We start from the raw sequence: 17,014 nt of genomic DNA on the forward strand, positions 1-17,014 counted from the left end.
CCTTGCAGCTATCTCAGGTGGACGGTGATGTGGATGGGGTGCGGGATGTTGAAGCTGAGGTGTGCAGATGCACCCTGGATGTGGACAAGTTTCCCGTGAGTATGGATGTACTTGCTCCGTAGAGGGCGGGGCAGTAGTTGACACGGCTGGTGTCGTGGACCTGGGGGATGGTCTGTCTTTCCTTGGAATGGATCTATCTGTGGATCATGTGCAACATGCAGAGGGTGTTGCAGTATGAGGTACAGATGCTGGTGATTTGCATGGCAAATGTGAGTGACAAATCCATGATGCACACCATCTTGTGTGCGTGGCCACTGGGTGCTTGTGTAGGGCCCCTGCAGGTGGGACACAAGGAGTTGAGCCAGCTGTAAGGGGACAATCCTCAGATGATTACCTCAGTCCTGTACAAGTCCAGCCTCAGGTGGCTGATGTTCAGCCATTCATCCATGGACCTCATGCCTTCTTGAATGTTGGAACTGGCAATGGCTGCGTCTTTGGTGAGGGTGAGGAGCAGCTGGGTGTCAATGGCATACGACATGATGATGAGGTTGTGTGCGCATGTGATGGTGGAGAGGGGGGTCCTGGACACATTGAAGATTGACACGCTGAGAGATGATCCCTGGGCCATGTGCCAGATTACGCCACTATACTACATGCTGAAGGCTTGAGTCCCACTCCCATGGCCTTGCTGGTGGACGGAGCCGGTGTGGAGTAGGAGGGACATGATCTGGTTGGTGTGACAGGGCCTGGAAGGCAGGGCAGCGCTGTGTAGGCAGTTGGAGTTGCACACTCAGCATGCAAAGGTGTGTGTGCGCCTCAGGCACATGTGGGTTCTGTTCACAAAGTGGCACATTCACACATTCTAAACATGTAGATTGTGTAAAGTGGTGTGATTCCCAAGGGATCACAATGTATTTCGTTTGGGTTTCCAAAGTACTTACAGGTCTCTGAGTGTGGGGACACCTTCAGCATTGAGGTCTGTTATTTAGCCTTGGGTGCACCAATACTGTTACTTTCACAGAAGACAAGAGGTGGCATGCCTTCATAGTATTGCTGTGCTCAACTGTTCCCAGACACTAGCTTCTCAGTATATTTATAAATCAAGTTTTTGGCTGTTGTGTCCTATTTTTCCTTGTTTCCAAGTGGCATGGTGGGTCAACCAACTGGGGAGTACAGTGCTTACATATGTGCGGAGTAATCTAGATGTTACTCATGATGCATTGCCTGCTATGCACTGTGACCTATTCTGTTTTGACTCATGTGTCATATGCATACAGGTGACTGATTATTTTCTGTCTCTTCACCTTGCCCACAGCATCATCGGAGGAAACCGAGGGAGACACCTGCACGGACGTGGAGGAGGGATCCAGCACCGGTGCCACCACTGCTGGCGAGTCTGCGGGAGCAAGTGGCACGGAGGGCGAGGGGAGTCAGGCGGAGGACCTGTCTGGTGGCGAGACCGACTACGACGCTGACGGGTCCGAGGCTGAACTCATCGAGGTGGCGGAGGCTGCTATAACACCTGGCAGCACTGGTCCCTGAAAACGAGGAATATTCACAAAAAACAATGAATATAGCCAAAATTGGTGCTATATTATAGCCTATGTCCAGCCGGACAAGGCAACTTTAATAAGAAACAATAGTTTAGCAGTGATCAAAGGGATGTAAGCAAAATGTTGGTGGGACACAAGCCTGTATCCTGTGGCTTACATTTCAAGAGGACATAATATTTCGGAAAAACATACAGGCAATTGCAGTGATGTTTCTATGTCAGAGAATACTAGGTGGTGAAACATCTTAGTATAAAACTTGCCACCTTCACCACATTTCATACACATAAATTGTTTAAGTGTAAGGTGAACCACATAGTCGACGACGTTTCGATCCTTAACGGGGGGATTTTAGGATCATCATCAGGACTAATTAGTATGAATTGCCAACTTTAAAATGCCTGAATACACAATTAGTACAAAAATGACATAAACAATGAGGCAGGAGAAAAATGGGGAGAAAGAAAAAGGAAACATGGTGGTTAAGGGTTAATTTAAATTAAGTTAAATAAACAACATAAGACAAAACTGTCAGAACACGGACCAATCTCTATATGGATACAACATAACTGAATTGTGGCATTCAATATCGTGGACAATGGAAAAGGATTAAGTGGTGGTGAACATGCTCTCAGCATCCCTCCGACCCCCCCTCCTTTGTGCCTGTGGTTTCTTCCGGTGCAGGGGATACTCTGGACGCCCTGGCAGAAGTGTGCTGCGCCGAGCTCACCTCCACCTTTGGCGCTGCCCCACCCCCTGTGGTCTAGGCGTCCGGTCCTGCACCCACCACACCTACCCTTACACCTCCTGTCCCTGCGGTACCTGGTCCTTCCCCACATGTTTCCCCCCCCCCAGTCGACGAACCTGAGGGTTCCACTGTGCAGGCAAGCTAGGGGAGACTCTGGACTGGCCATTGGCCTTTGTATAAAGTGTTCTTGAAAATAATTATTTTTATGCTGATTAAAGCATTTTCTTTTTACTTTGAACACTATTGCATTTCAGGTATTGATGTTGGTGCTGATGCTCCAGGAGTTGGGGTTGTGGTAGTGTGTTATGTTTCTGGCAAAGGTTCGAGTCTGATGGTCATGAGGTGGACCATGGGATCTGCGTGCCATCACAAGGTCTCTGCAAAGGATCTTTGGTCGTGTGTGTTATTTGTTTTTTGATACATTGTACCAAGGAGTGTCCCTTCCTCCGTGGCACCTGACATCTTCCCTGCAGAGAGTTGCATACATTCCCTTTGTTGGTGACGGATCCCTTCAACTATGGCCATGCCTGCTCAGCAATGTCTCCGGCTGCATCGTCTGTGCCGTCCTTGCTAGTCACTGTACTTGTGTATTGAGTATGTTGCCATGCCTTCATGGAGAAATTCTCCCTTTTCCGCACTATGCATGTGTGTAATTCCAGCCTAGCACACATATAGTACTTCTTCTGCAGGGTATTTGGGCACCTGACTCACAATTGTGGGCATTGTATCTGTGGGAACTCCACCCTATTCCTTCCATGAGAGACAACATCTTGGTGGCTGTCCCAGCACCTGTACATTCCTATCAGTCCTGGGATGTGTGTGACAGTGTGTGTTCCCTTTGGCTCTCTTAGTTTAGTGGGCATTGACATGACTATACAGTCTTGTGGCATGATCTCTGTGTGTGTATTGTGCTGCATCCGCCAGGGGTGGGTATGCATGTGTCATTTGTCCTCACACCCACATGTGGTGTGTCAAGCAGTGGGGGAAAGACATCCATCCTCATGGGAGTGGGACACTGCTGTCAGTGATGTGTTGTTATGGCACTATCAACATAGTCAAAAATTAGGGATGCGTACATACACCCATGGAGTTGTGGTCATCTGATAATGATGTACACACCCCCATGTCTCTGTCCACTGCTGGGAGTGATAGGCACCCACCCCTCACATGTCTCTGTCCACTGCTGGGAGTGATAGGCACCCACCCCCATGTCTCTGTCCACTGCTGGGAGTGATAGGCACCCACCCCTCACATGTCTCTGTCCACTGCTGGTATTCCTCTGCACCCACCCCTCACATGTCTCTGTCCACTGATGGGAGTGGTAGGCACCCACCCCCATGTCTCTGTCCACTGCTGATATTCCTCTGCACCCACCCCTCACATGTCTCTGTCCACTGCTGGGAGTGATAGGCACCCACACCTCACATGTCTTTGTCCACTGCTGGGAATCCTAGGCAGCCACCACTCACATGTCTCTGTCCACTGCTGGGAGTGATAGGCACCCACCCCTCACATGTCTCTGTCCACAGCTGGGAGTGATAGGCACCCACCCCCATGTCTCTGTACACTGCTGGGAGTGATAGGCACCCACCCCCTTGTCTCTGTCCACTGCTGGTATTCCTCTGCACCCACCCCTCACATGTCTCTGTCCACTGCTGGGAGTGATAGGCACCCACCCCTCACATGTCTCTGTCCACTGCTGGGAGGGATAGGCACCCACTCCTCACATGTCTCTGTCCACTGCTGGGAGTGATAGGCACCCACCCCCATGTCTCTGTCCACTGCTGGGAGTGATAGGCACCCACCGCTCACATGTCTCTGTCCACTGCTGGTATTCCTCTGCACCCACCCCTTACATGTCTCTGTCCACTGCTGGGAGTTATAGGCACCCACACCTCACATGTCTTTGTCCACTGCTGGGAATCTTAGGCAGCCACCCCTCACATGTCTCTGTCCACTGCTGGGAGTGATCGGCACCCACACCTCTCATGTCTTTGTCCACTGCTGGGAATCCTAGGCAGCCACCCACACACCCACCCGCACCCTTGGTGCAGTACACTGCTGTCCTGGGCATACACACACCCCAATATACTGGTTATATGCTGCACCAGGCCCTAAGCTAGGCTGTCCGGAATTCGGTTTAAACCGAATCTAACCGACACTACCCTACCGGATGAAAATCAGCACACTCGGTTTAAACCGAGTGTCACTGATTTTCATTGCTGTTGCACCGCTTGGCCACTTGATGGAGCCAAAGCGTTAGATGCAAAGCCCCAGAACAGAAGCAGTTTGGAACGTGTGTCACCCCCATTAAATTCGGGGACACACATTGGTTGGCAAGGTTGGTGGGTGGGGCCAGGTCCGATTGAAAATGCTGTACGGACTTTGTCTGGCCCCACACACCACACCGCAGCGCACTTCAGACCCCCCGACGACGAAACGACGACGAGACGACGACCGCCAGTGCTCCAAGGCCCAGCAGGTAAGTGGAAAGTGCCCGCATGTTGTTTTGTAAGACTAGCCAGCGTGGTGTAGCGGATCGTGGTGGCTAGATTTGGTAGCTAGGGAGCAAATGTTGCCATTGTATTACAATTTTGCGAGAATCTCCCCACTTTTAACCGTCGCACATACAGCCGCAACCGGGCACTCCACAGGTCTTTAAAAGACCATTTGCAAGTTTTAATGAGGCCTCGCTGTTATTTCACCCCTTAAGAGCCCCTGCAGCTCCCACCGACGGTGCCCGCCTCCGTGCGGCGGAGCAGAAGCGCCTGGAGCGTGGGAGGAGGGGCACGGGCAGAGAGGGGGGGCGCGTGGGGCACCAGCCTCCCCCAAACACGCTCTGCAATGCGTATGGATGGAAGGCAGGCGCCTAGAGGTGGGCAGTGCGCATAGATGGAAGGCGCTGTGCCATCCTCCAATTGACAGGCGACGCATCCCGGGCTCCAACAGTCCAGATCCGTGGGGTGGGCGCTCCTGGGTCACTTCGGGGGCAGGCGGTGGAGAGCAGGCGCATCCTGAGCGGAGCAGCAGGGAAGAGAGTAAAGCCTCGCATTTAGTGATAGTATTACTTCATTATATCATTTTTTATGCTCATTAACCCTGTCTGGACACAGGTTCCACCACATTAGTACTAGTTTTGTACCAAAATATAACAATAAGCAACAGAAACGTGATCAGCCAACCTTTGCGAAGTGCCTGACACTGCACTGCACCATGTGTTGCCACGTGTTAGTAATGTTTGAGCTAGAACATTTGTTTTTGGTGCTAAATACTGCAGATTATGCAGTGATGATCGGTTATGTGGCACAAGGGGCAAATCCATAACAATGCAGAAAGCACTATTACTGCAAAATCACATAATTCCCCTGGCTCTGCCCACAGCCAGGTACTCTGATTTCCTAGTCACAGAAACAACAAATGCAACTACTTTTCGTACCCAGCTTCGAGATCGGGCACTCTAGTCCTTAGGCCACATCCTCTCCCCTCGCTTCAGCTGCTCTGGTCCACTCACTCTCATCTTAGCATTGCTACCCCTAGCCCTTGGACACTCGTGGATAAAATATGTGTTGCAAGTCTGTTTTGAAAGCAATGATCTGCTGATCTGTTTACATCATATGCAACTCTGTAATCTACTTGGTACACGTTGTTTGTAGCAGGCATATTAATCCTCTGCACTAACTTCACCTAAGTCAAAACCTCAACTTTACAAAACACCGAGCTCTCTCCAGGAAGATAATTAATCACACGAGTTTTCTTGACATTTATGTGAAGTCTGGTAATTGCCGGGGGCTCGTCATTATTAAATTGGGCAGACGTGCTTTAAAATCTATAATAATGTTGCCCACGTTCAAGGCCTTGAGAAAGCGTGGGGCCTGTGGACCAATGACCTCCTGCCCCCCCCTCCCCCCTCCCCCCACCATCTGGCCGGCCCGCAGGTTCCAAAGTCCATACATGACAGAAACCCGATGGAAGGCCCCATTCTCCCGATTATTATTATTTTTTTTTAAATCCCCCACTTTGCTTTTCTGAAATGCTGCCATGTATGTTATTGTACCCTGCAGATGGGAAACCTATGCTATGACGTAGCATCAGTGCGGGCCTCTGGTGTGGTCAGCAGAGCTCCAAGTGAGGCTGCCAGGGCTGGGCTCTGGATGAAGCCTGCATAACCCATGGAAGGCCCCGGGTGATGCTTCAGTAGTTTGCGCACCAAAAAGGGACCCCATGTTTCTAGCAGCACTGACAAGTGTGTGTGTGGGTGGGTGGAGCGGCACCCTGCTCCTCAGGCCGCCAGATTGGTATTTACAACTATGGCTTACAAGATTCAGCCCCCCCCCGAAATTTTTTCTTACCCCCCCCCCTGAAATTTGGCTCTAGTTGTGCCTCTGCTATGCAAAGGTAGATTTAACCATAGCTACAGAGGCGCCAGTAAAGCCTCTAAATAGTATGTTTTTGTGTGTGTGCGTGTTTATCAATAACATCTCCATGTAAATTCATTTCATAGTGGTTGCAGCTTTTCTGTAGTAAAGGTTAGAACATGTAATCCGTAGGAAAAGTATTTTGGGTTTTGCAAAAATACCTTTTTGTTTTTCCCCCCTTCTTAGAGCCCCTGCATCTCCATTCTGCCGATTGCTGGAAGAATCCCCCCCACCCCCGAAATTTGACTGTAGTTGCGCATATGGGAGCTATGTAAGTATATTTACGCCGCTGGTCCTTATTACTGTTGAACTGTATATGAATGTTTCATACTGTACACATGGATTCAACATTCCCCTTTCATTAAGCTGAACATTCTCCTGGCAATAGGTTACCTGACCTGCATCTGTATATACATCGCATTTATTTGGACTTTTTTAACGCGTGAATTTGGCCTAAGGGCTTTCAACCACAAAGTATTACTCACTTTTAGGCAAGCTGGAGGTTAGCTAATATGCATACATCCAGAACCGAATTCTTTCTAAAAGCATGATGGGTAAAAAGCATTAAGGGTACCAGGGATACAGATTTTTAATGTTTTCAATCAAAAGTACTTAGAAACTGCAAATTGCCAGTTTTCGTGAATGTTCCTGTTAGTGGCCTGATGGCTGAAGGTTTTGCTTCAAGGTCAGCTATTGGAACAAACACATTTACAAGACTTTCCAATCCTTAGTCAATTCACGGCCAAGAGAACAAGGGAGAGACTCCCAGAGCGAGGATTCTGAGCCACATTGTGCCTATCGTTGAAACGCATTTGGACTGAGAGTCTCATTAGGGTGGCTGGGTAGACTTTTTGTTTGGTGTCATCAGGCTTTAAAGATAAAATGGATTCTTATGCTATCACCAATTGGTTGGCAGCCTGTTTAGTGGCTTCATTATTTTTTTCAACAGTACACAACCGGTTTCTAAGTGTTTCTTTTATGATCTAGTTTGCGCAGAACAACATGCCCCGCAGAATAAAGACGGCAGAAGATTATGTGCTGGAAAACAAAGATTTCATGGTTGAAGAAGTGCGTGGGCAAAAGATGTTAATTTGCAGGTTTTGCAGAGTGACTGTCCCAATAGTAACTGGAAAGACTGCAAGCCGAATTGCTGAGCATCTTGTCACCAAGACCCACTTGAAATTGAAAGAGCCACCTAATAGCGACAGCCTATGCCAGATGTCTCTTGCTGAGACAATGACACGCTTCAAAAGAAAACGTGAGGAAGAAATGGATGTGGCACATGAATTTGTACGTGCCCTAGTGCAATCTGGAACCAGCTTACACCAAGCCGATGGACCCATTGGGAATCTGTTCCGCAAGCGTGCACCAGCATGCAAAACATTACCAAGAGCAACACAAATGTATGACAAATACCTACCAGAGGTGTTCCTTGCAGATATCGAACATATTTCAGAGTTACTCCAGGGTGATGTAAAGATCTCTGTTACCCTTGATGAAACCCCAGAGATGCGTGGCGACCCAGCAGTGGCAGTGCTAATCACATTTTGTGATGCAAAAAATGGATGGTACAGACGTACCATCATGGCAGATCTAGATGTACTGGAAACATGCAACGCAGTGTCACTTGGAATGCTGCTGCAGAGAGTTCTTACCAAGTTTAACAAAGATTGGAGTGACATTGTTTGTATTTGCAGCGATTCCGCTACGTATATGAAAAAGTTATGTGATGACCTTTCAAAAGCAATACCTGAGCTGAAGTGTTTCCCTGTAAGAGACCCATGCCATTTGCTAGATGGTATGCTGAAAGCAGCTCTCCAATCTTCTGAGCTAATGAAGAATGCTATTGATTTTGTAGTCCATTCAGGTGCACTGTTTCGGTATGCGCGGGAACTAAAATGCAAATATTTCTCTTTTTGTGTTTTGTGTGGCAGCAAAGAAAAAGTAATCCCAACTGTGTCATTTAGTCGGTGGTTCTCAGTCCTAGAGGCCGTGAATGCAATTTTATCTATGTGGCGACCGTTTACTGATTTTTTGCTTAGTGATGATGCAAAAGGCAAGAAATGTGAGGATCTTCGGTTGCATATTGATAGCGATGTAAAAAAAAGTACATTGTACTGCATTCTTAGATTCCTACAAGAAAATATGACTGCTGTAGTGGACATAATCAAAAAACTAGAGTCAGAAAACACCCTGGTCTACCAAGTGTTCAGCATCATTGGTGTAGATGTCAAACATCTCCTCGAGAGTAGGCTAGGCGACACTTTTAGTGACTTTGGCACTGCAACATGTTCCCTGTTAGAATGCTTGCCACTTGGTAAGCAGAGAAGTGTTGAGGACCAATTCAGGAAATTTTATTTCACAATGCATGAGAAATGGCTAGCTATGATGCATAGAAATGTCCCTTCACCAACCATGGCGTTTGAAGCTAATGAAGCCTCACTTTGGTACTCTGCGCAAGTGTTAGATCCCTTCCGTAAAGGGGAATTTTCTCCAGATTTTGCAAAGTACAGCTTCATTTTTGACCGCTTTAACACCTCGGAGGGCATATGCACCCAGTTCAACGCATATGTCGCAGAACCTGGCCCAGAGAATGTCAACCTTGAGGTGCACCAATACTGGCATGGAAAGCTACGTCAGTGGCCAGAGTTGGCAAATTGTGTACTGTCTGTTTTGGCGCTGCCAGTTTCAAGTGCCAATGTCGAGAGGGCCTTTTCCCAAATAAAAGTGTACATGGGTAGGAAAGAGAGAGCGCGAATGACCAAAGATTCACTGAAAAAATATTGTATGGTGTACTACAATAAATCCGACTTGTAAAGATGTATTTTAACCTCATATACACTGTACATAGACTGTCTATATTCCAAGCACCAATTAAGAAAGCAAACAATAATAAAAGCAAAGCGTCCCAAAAACACCGGTAAAACACCGTTTCAGTTGTTTTTTTTGGAGCCGAAAATGAGTAACCACTGAAAAGCACTGTTTTTTTGAGGTTTTGAAATCACTGGAAAACACTGAAAAAACACCACCAGAATTCACCAAAAATAGAAACTGAAAACAGGAAAGCCTACCCTAAGCCAACATTCGTGGTGTGTGTACGCCTTGTATCACAAATGTACTGGTGCCCTAGGGGTACGGGCGATGCGGACCGTACCCACGCCCTCAGAACGTGGGTACGGTCCGTACCACCATTGTAGTGGTGACGTAGGGGTACGCGTGGTACGGACCGTACCCACGCCCTCAGAGTGTGGGTACGGTCCGTACCACGCATACCCCTACGTCACCACTACAATGGTGGTACGGACCGTACCCACGCTCTGACTACTTCACCACTACAATGGTGGTACGGACCGTACCCACGCCCTCAGAGCGTGGGTACGGTCCGTACCACGCGTACCCCTACGTCACCACTACAATGGTGGTACAGACCGTACCCACGCTCTGAGGGCGTGGGTACGGTCTGTACCACACGTACCCCTACGCCACCACTACAATGGTGGTACGGACCGTACCCACGCTCTGAGGGCGTGGGTACGGTCTGTACCATGCGTACCCCTACGTCACCACTACAATGGTGGTACGGACCGTACCCACGCTCTGAGGGCGTGGGTACAGCCTGTACCACGCGTACCCCTACGTCACCACTACAATGGTGGTGCGGACCGTACCCACGCCCTCAGAGCGTGGGTACGGTCCGTACCACGCGTACCCCTACATCACCACTACAATGGTGGTACAGACCATACCCACGCTCTGAGGGCGTGGGTACGGTCTGTACCACGCGTACCCCTAGGTCACCACTACAATGGTGGTACGGACCGTACCCACGCCCTCAGAGCGTGGGGACGGTCCGTACCACGCATACCCCTACGTCACCACTACAATGGTGGTACAGACCGTACCCACGCTCTGAGGGCGTGGGTACGGTCTGTACCACACGTACCCCTACACCACCACTACAATGGTGGTACGGACCGTACCCACGCTCTGAGGGCGTGGGTACGGTCCGTACCATGCGTACCCCTACGTCACCACTACAATGGTGGTACGGACCGTACCCACGTCCTCAGAGCGTGGGTACAGTCCGTACCACGCATACCCCTACGTCACCACTACAATGGTGGTACGGACCGTACCCACGCTCTGAGGTCGTGGGTACTGTCTGTACCACGCGTACCCCTATGTCACCACTACAATGGTGGTGCGGACCGTACCCACGCCCTCAGAGCGTGGGTACGGTCCGTACCACGCGTACCCCTACGTCACCACTACAATGGTGGTACGGACCGTACTCACGCTCTGAGGGCGTGGGTACGGTCCGTCCCACCATTGTAGTGGTGACGGGTACGCGTACACGTCCTCTTCCATTGTTGCGGTACGCAGGGATTGGTGGACACGCCCCCCGAAGTGACCAGACCCTGGAGGTAATGTATGTCCTCCATATTGTATGTTTTAATTTGTGTAGGGGGTATGTTTCATGCCCCTCACCCCCCCTTGACCCATGGGTGCTGGTCTCACCTTCTGCGGCGTGTGCGTCGGGTTCGGTGCACCAGGTCGTAGGCTAGGAGGGCCGGGATGACACGTAGGATGGGTTCCATGGCTGTCCGTTGCGTGCCGGTGCTCCTTATTCGCGTCGTCCTCAATTTCCCGGGAGTTTTTGGCTGCCGTAAAAAATTAGCTGTGCGGAGTGACGTACGCACGAATCGTACTTGCTGGTCCGTAAAACGCTGCCTGACTCTGTGCGGACGTCACGTACACGATGTCCCGGATCAGAATTGTGGGTATTTTTTAGCTGCACGTAGTTTTGTACGATTCGTACGGAAATGGTATTTCTGTACGAATCGTACTTGCTGGTTTGTAAGGTGGATTTCCCGGGTACGAGTCGTACGGAGAATACGCTCCGTACGACCATTCGTGCATGTCTATTGGGTTGTGTTAATGCTGGAGCATGTGGCATAATTCGCGTCCGAGTCTGTCGCGTCGTGTTAATGCTTAGCTACATGGAGTCGTTCGCGTACGTGTCTGTTGCATTGGGTTGAAGCTTGGCTATCCCGAATCTTGCGTGTACGATTCTATCGCGTCAGGCTCCTTTCCTGCCAACTCAGCTGTAAAAAAAGATTTCGGATGAGTCAGTTGTAAATTTCAAGCATCGCATCGTACTCAGCCATTTGGAAGGCGTGTGTACGGTTTGGTCGGAAAATATGACGGGTCCGTGTCGGGAAAAACGTTTTCCAGCCGAAATCAGAATCGACCCCTAAGTGCAGATTTCTGTAAATGTCTCCATAAATATTCGTTGAAATGGAAGTAACATCCTTGTATAGATGTGTGGGGATTCAATTTAAGGATAGAATTAATCATGGCTTGCTCAAAGTCTATTATTATTCTTTGAGGAAAAAAGTCGTTTATTTTTTGCTTTATTTTACCTAACATTTCAGTATATGTTACATTCTGTTTATTTGGCAACACTGCATATATAAAGGGGATGCAACTGTTATGATCATGCCCATGGATACTGTAAAGTTGGTAGAATGGCATGGGGCAGATTGTGAAGGTGCCATCCATCATCCATGTTTGGCATTGTTGAAGTTTAGTTATATTGTTTGCAGTAGCAAACATAATAATTCTTTATTTTTTATTTTTATTGTCAAAGAAAATAAAAGGTTCATCACTGTGGGGCTGTTTCCGATTCGGGCCGCAAAACAAACCGACCGACACGGACCCAGACCGGATACCGACCGACACGGACCAGCGCCGTACGACCTGTGCAGTACGATGCAACACGTGTGAATTACAACCGACACGTATGGAATACAAGCTGTACGACCGACCCGTAGGGAAAATAGTGATCCAGCCAGAAAACCGACGCGAATTTCACCGACCGACACGAACCCGGAATGAACCCGACCGACACGTACCCGCGATGTCCGATCCGCGCATTACGATGCAATGCGTGTAAAACCAGACCAACTCGCACAGAGACCAAGCCGCACGACCATCATCCACAGACAACAGGGCCCACAAGCAATAGAGACCTTCGCGACCGACGCGTATGAAACACAGAAGATAGGCAGCGTGAACGAGGCAGAGAAGCCCGCACGAGATGACATCAGCGTCCGTTTCCGTCAGATGAACGTCTCCTTCATGCCTACAAAACCCAAAGGAAAAAAGACAAAAAAAGGACCAAACAAGCAATGACAAAGCCAGTAAATAACAAATAAAAAAAATTGGGACAAAGACACACCCACAACTCCAACTATATAAAGGACTACAATCACTACCATCATAACTAGCAAACAGGAGACACAGCCAGCAGCAAACACCATTACACAGCAACCCCAGACACACTCACAACTCACCCATCACACAACACACACACCATCAGCACCTCATCCAAAAGCACACACACATACAGCTAGCAAAACCAACACTAACCCACCCTCACTTGCACCCTCACACACACCTCACTCACCACCACCACCCATCACCATGCCCCCAAAGAAGAATCCAAAGTTCACAGATAGTGACTTAGAAGTGCTGGTAGACAAGATCATCAGAGTAGAGCCACATTTATTTGGTACATTGGTCCAAAGGACCCCCATGTCACAGAAAACAAAGATGTGAGCGAGTATTGTGGACAAGGTGAACGCTCAAGCACCAGCAAGGCGCACAAAGAACGATATCCAGAACAGGTGGTATGACATGCGCAGGAGGGTCAAGAAACTCATCGAAAAAGATCACGCCCTGAGTCAGTGCACCGGCGGTGGCCCTCCCGCCAAACCAATCTACTTCAGGACCTGGGAGGAGAAGGTGCGGGACATCCTACCACCAGAGAGCGTCCATGGGCTAACAGACATACCAGAGCCTGGTGAGTACACAAACAACATACCCAAGATTGTATGGCAAGGGGACAGTGAAACCATGCACCGCAAGCAAAGCTACACTAACCAATAGATAATCATACCAGGATGTGTATGCCAGTCAGACAAACACAATACCTGCCATCTCATAGTGACTTGGAACTGTGTCATGACATGCACCAACCTACAAACAAATAGAGCAAGCCAGTGGCACAAAGCTAAATAGACACTGCCAGACAGTTTGCCACCACAAACACACTACCTCACAGTGCAGCTGACTGACAGGATGGAATAGTGGGGATGCAGGTAAAGTGAGTGTATCCAAAAGCATGATGGGTCCTGTAGTCACAGGTAATGCTCCCCCTCCTGATTGGCCCATCAAGACCTCTCTGAAACATCACAGGGAGTGGAAAATGACTGACAAGATGGCTGACACTGGGTCCTGCTGTGGGGAGCACAAGGCCTTGCTAGGGCATGTGCACAAATCAGAAGCAGGACACCACTGACTGACATCCTGAAAGACAACTTGTACGCCCCACAATGGAAGCACGTTTCGTGGTGGGATGTCTGGCCGGGTGGGAAGGAGGACTGACAGCTCTGACCATACTTACCAGCATGTGGAGACACACACAACCCTCAACACAAACTCCACACAACTCACCGGGTAGAATGCATTGACCCACACCTCTGTGGAAAATCAGCAAAAGATACACCATACTGGGTGCTGCTGTGTGAAGCACAGGGGCTCTCTTTGGACTTGTAGCCAAACAAACACCAGGATTTCACAGTCAGCCATCTTGCCATTGCTGTCACACCCCCTCACAGGGAAGCAGAGTCAAGAGGAAGGAAGTATGGGCATGCTGGGAAGGGGGGTGTAGCCAAGAGTATGATGGGAGTCGCAGTCACAGACAATCTACACCCACCCACATGGCCCAGCAAGTTCTAACTGAACCATACTCGCCCCACAGGGAGTGGGAAGGGACTGACAGGATGTCGGACACTGGGCTCTGTTGTGGGGAGCACAAGGCACTGCTGGGAAATGGGCTACAACAAACACCAGGACTTCATAGTCAGCCATCTTGCCATTGCTGTCACACCCCCTCACAGGGAAGCAGAGTCAAGAGGAAGGAAATATGGGCATGCTGGGAAGGAGGGTGTAGCCAAGAGTATGATGGGAGTCGCAGTCACAGACAATCTACACCCACCCACATGGCCCAGCAAGTTCTAACTGAACCATACCTTCCCCAAAGGGAGTGGGAAGGGACTGACAGGATGTCTGACACTGGGCTCTGCTGTGGGGAGCACAAGACCATGCTGGGAAATGGGCAACAACAATATCAAACTCTGTCCGTGACAAGCTGGGAAAAAGCTGTGTACAGGCAGGCATCTGTTCGTAAAGTAGAAAATGTCATGTTTGTGAACCATCGATGTATGTAGAAACATAACTCACATTGTGTGTCTCTTCCAATCACAGGTGGTGAAGATGAAGAGGATTCCCAGTCCCAGACTCTGGCGGACACTGAGCTCTCTGGTTTGACTCTGTCTCTGTCCTTTTTGGATGACGACGACCAACCTGGCCACTCCGGTGTGAGGCGTCATGCAGCACCAGCAGCATCAACATCTGCACCCCCTGTACCCACGCCTCTAGCATCTGGAAACCGACAGGGCACCCCCACCAACACGGACAGACCAAGGCCACTGAACACCCACAGCACTGTGACACAGGTTCCCCCTGAAGCTACAGCAAACACCACCTGCAACACCACCCAAGGGGTCTCAGTGTCACCTGTGCGTCCCGCCGCTGGTCCTGCCCGTGTGGTTTGGGGTGCTGGAAGGGGTGGGAGGCAGTGGGCGCGCTTTGCAGAGGGGTCTGGACTGCATGATGACTTCCACCTGGCACGCATCATAGATGCGTACCAGGATAGCACCGGAGGATTTGGCCAGGTAGTTGGGATCCATGCAACAGGAGCAGGCTGCCCACCATTGCCGCATGGAGGCCAAGTGGGATGCCCTTACTGTGGTGCATCGGGACATACTCCAATGCCTCCGCCAGATCAACACAAACCTGTCCACACCTCCCTGTGTGGCCACAACATCTGTTGCAACACCATCTGCCAGCGCCACAGGGAGGGAGGAGGACTCTGGCGGAGAGTCCCCTGCACTGCATAGGCCTGCACCTGAGGATCCCCCCCCAGGAAGAAGAGGGGCCATCCGAAGAAGGACATGTGAGAGGCAGATGTCCCAGCACATCCCCCAGGGCCTCTAAACCTGTTCTGGACAATGATCTTTGTGCGCAACCCGTTCACCTTGTCCAATCCCACACAACTCGTCCACATGACATGGAGGGTTCATGTTGGGCCAATGTAGCAGATGACTGTGGACTTTACTCTGGACATTTCATCTACCAGCACATCCAACTCTAATGTGAACTTTGGATTCCAAAACCAATGTACAGCACCCACCATCCTGTGCACTTTCCTCACACATGTTTGAAAATAAACTCACCAGTACACCATACTTGCCTCTGTTGTGATTCCAACTTGTCATGTGTCATGGAGATGCCGATCTGCTACACAACACAGTGCATGCCAAATACTGCAACAATGTGACCAACGTAACGTGAGTCATGGTGATGTGACACATGTGAGGGAGACACACCACTATGGCACCACAACATATACTCACCATGGCCATGTTACTCATCCCACACAATGATGTTGACCTGAAACACATTGGCATGCACAGACACAACACCAACCCCAGTCAGTGGTAACAAGTCCACAGGTGAGGTAAGCAGATGTCAGTCAGATGTTGGAAGACAGACAACGCACATAACAAAGCGTAGCACAGGTTCATTACACATCAGCAACATGTTTATTCCACAATAGTTGCACGGTAATTCTACGTAACAGTGGACACACGCTCACAAAGTGTTGGAGAATTGAAGTTCAGGGATGTGTGGTACATCAGTGGATGGGAATTAACAACTTCCACACTGGTGTCAGATTCTGGGTGTTGGGGGTCAGTGTTGACCAAACAACAGGCAAAGTACCCTGGGAAGGACAGGCACAAGACACAGTCAAAAGCACAGCAGAACAGGAGAGAAATGCAATACACATGCACAAAACATGTCGCAAGAAACCTACACAAAAACAAGTTAGCAGTACTACCCTATTGTGGAGTACACACCACCTGAATGGACACATCACTGCACGCATCCAGTCAAGTGGCACACAGACACACTCAGACAGCAACAGAGCAGCCACAACACATTCCAGGCTACCCCCATACATTGACATAACCCTGGAAACTCACATTCAGGTGAAGAAGTTGTTGATGAGCTGTGAGCGGACGTCACCCTCATCCTCATCATCACTGGCAGCTTGGCCCAGGCCGGGATCCTCCACAGGTGCCGGAGGTTGGTCATTGTCATCGTCATTCTGG

General features: G+C 49.6%; 2 protein-coding genes across 3 annotated transcripts in view; one reads left to right on the forward strand and one right to left on the reverse strand.

Annotated features, from left to right (window-relative positions):
* CCDC106 (coiled-coil domain containing 106) overlaps positions 1–17,014 on the reverse strand; it is a 215,804-nt gene that overhangs the window by 133,715 nt on the left and 65,075 nt on the right. The window lies entirely within an intron of this gene.
* LOC146809734 (uncharacterized) lies at positions 7,716–9,530 on the forward strand. Its single transcript, XM_085614372.1, has one exon. It carries the CDS (start codon positions 7,716–7,718, stop codon positions 9,528–9,530), a length of 1,815 nt encoding a protein of 604 aa, XP_085470498.1.

This window comes from Triturus cristatus, chromosome 7 (assembly GCF_964204655.1).
Source record: "Triturus cristatus chromosome 7, aTriCri1.1, whole genome shotgun sequence".
NCBI classification, from domain to species: Eukaryota; Metazoa; Chordata; class Amphibia; order Caudata; family Salamandridae; genus Triturus; species Triturus cristatus.

Coding starts and splice junctions, on each gene's coding strand:
- LOC146809734 (XM_085614372.1), top strand. CDS start 7,716: ATGCCCCGCAGAATAAAGACGGCAGAAGATTATGTGCTGGAAAACAAA.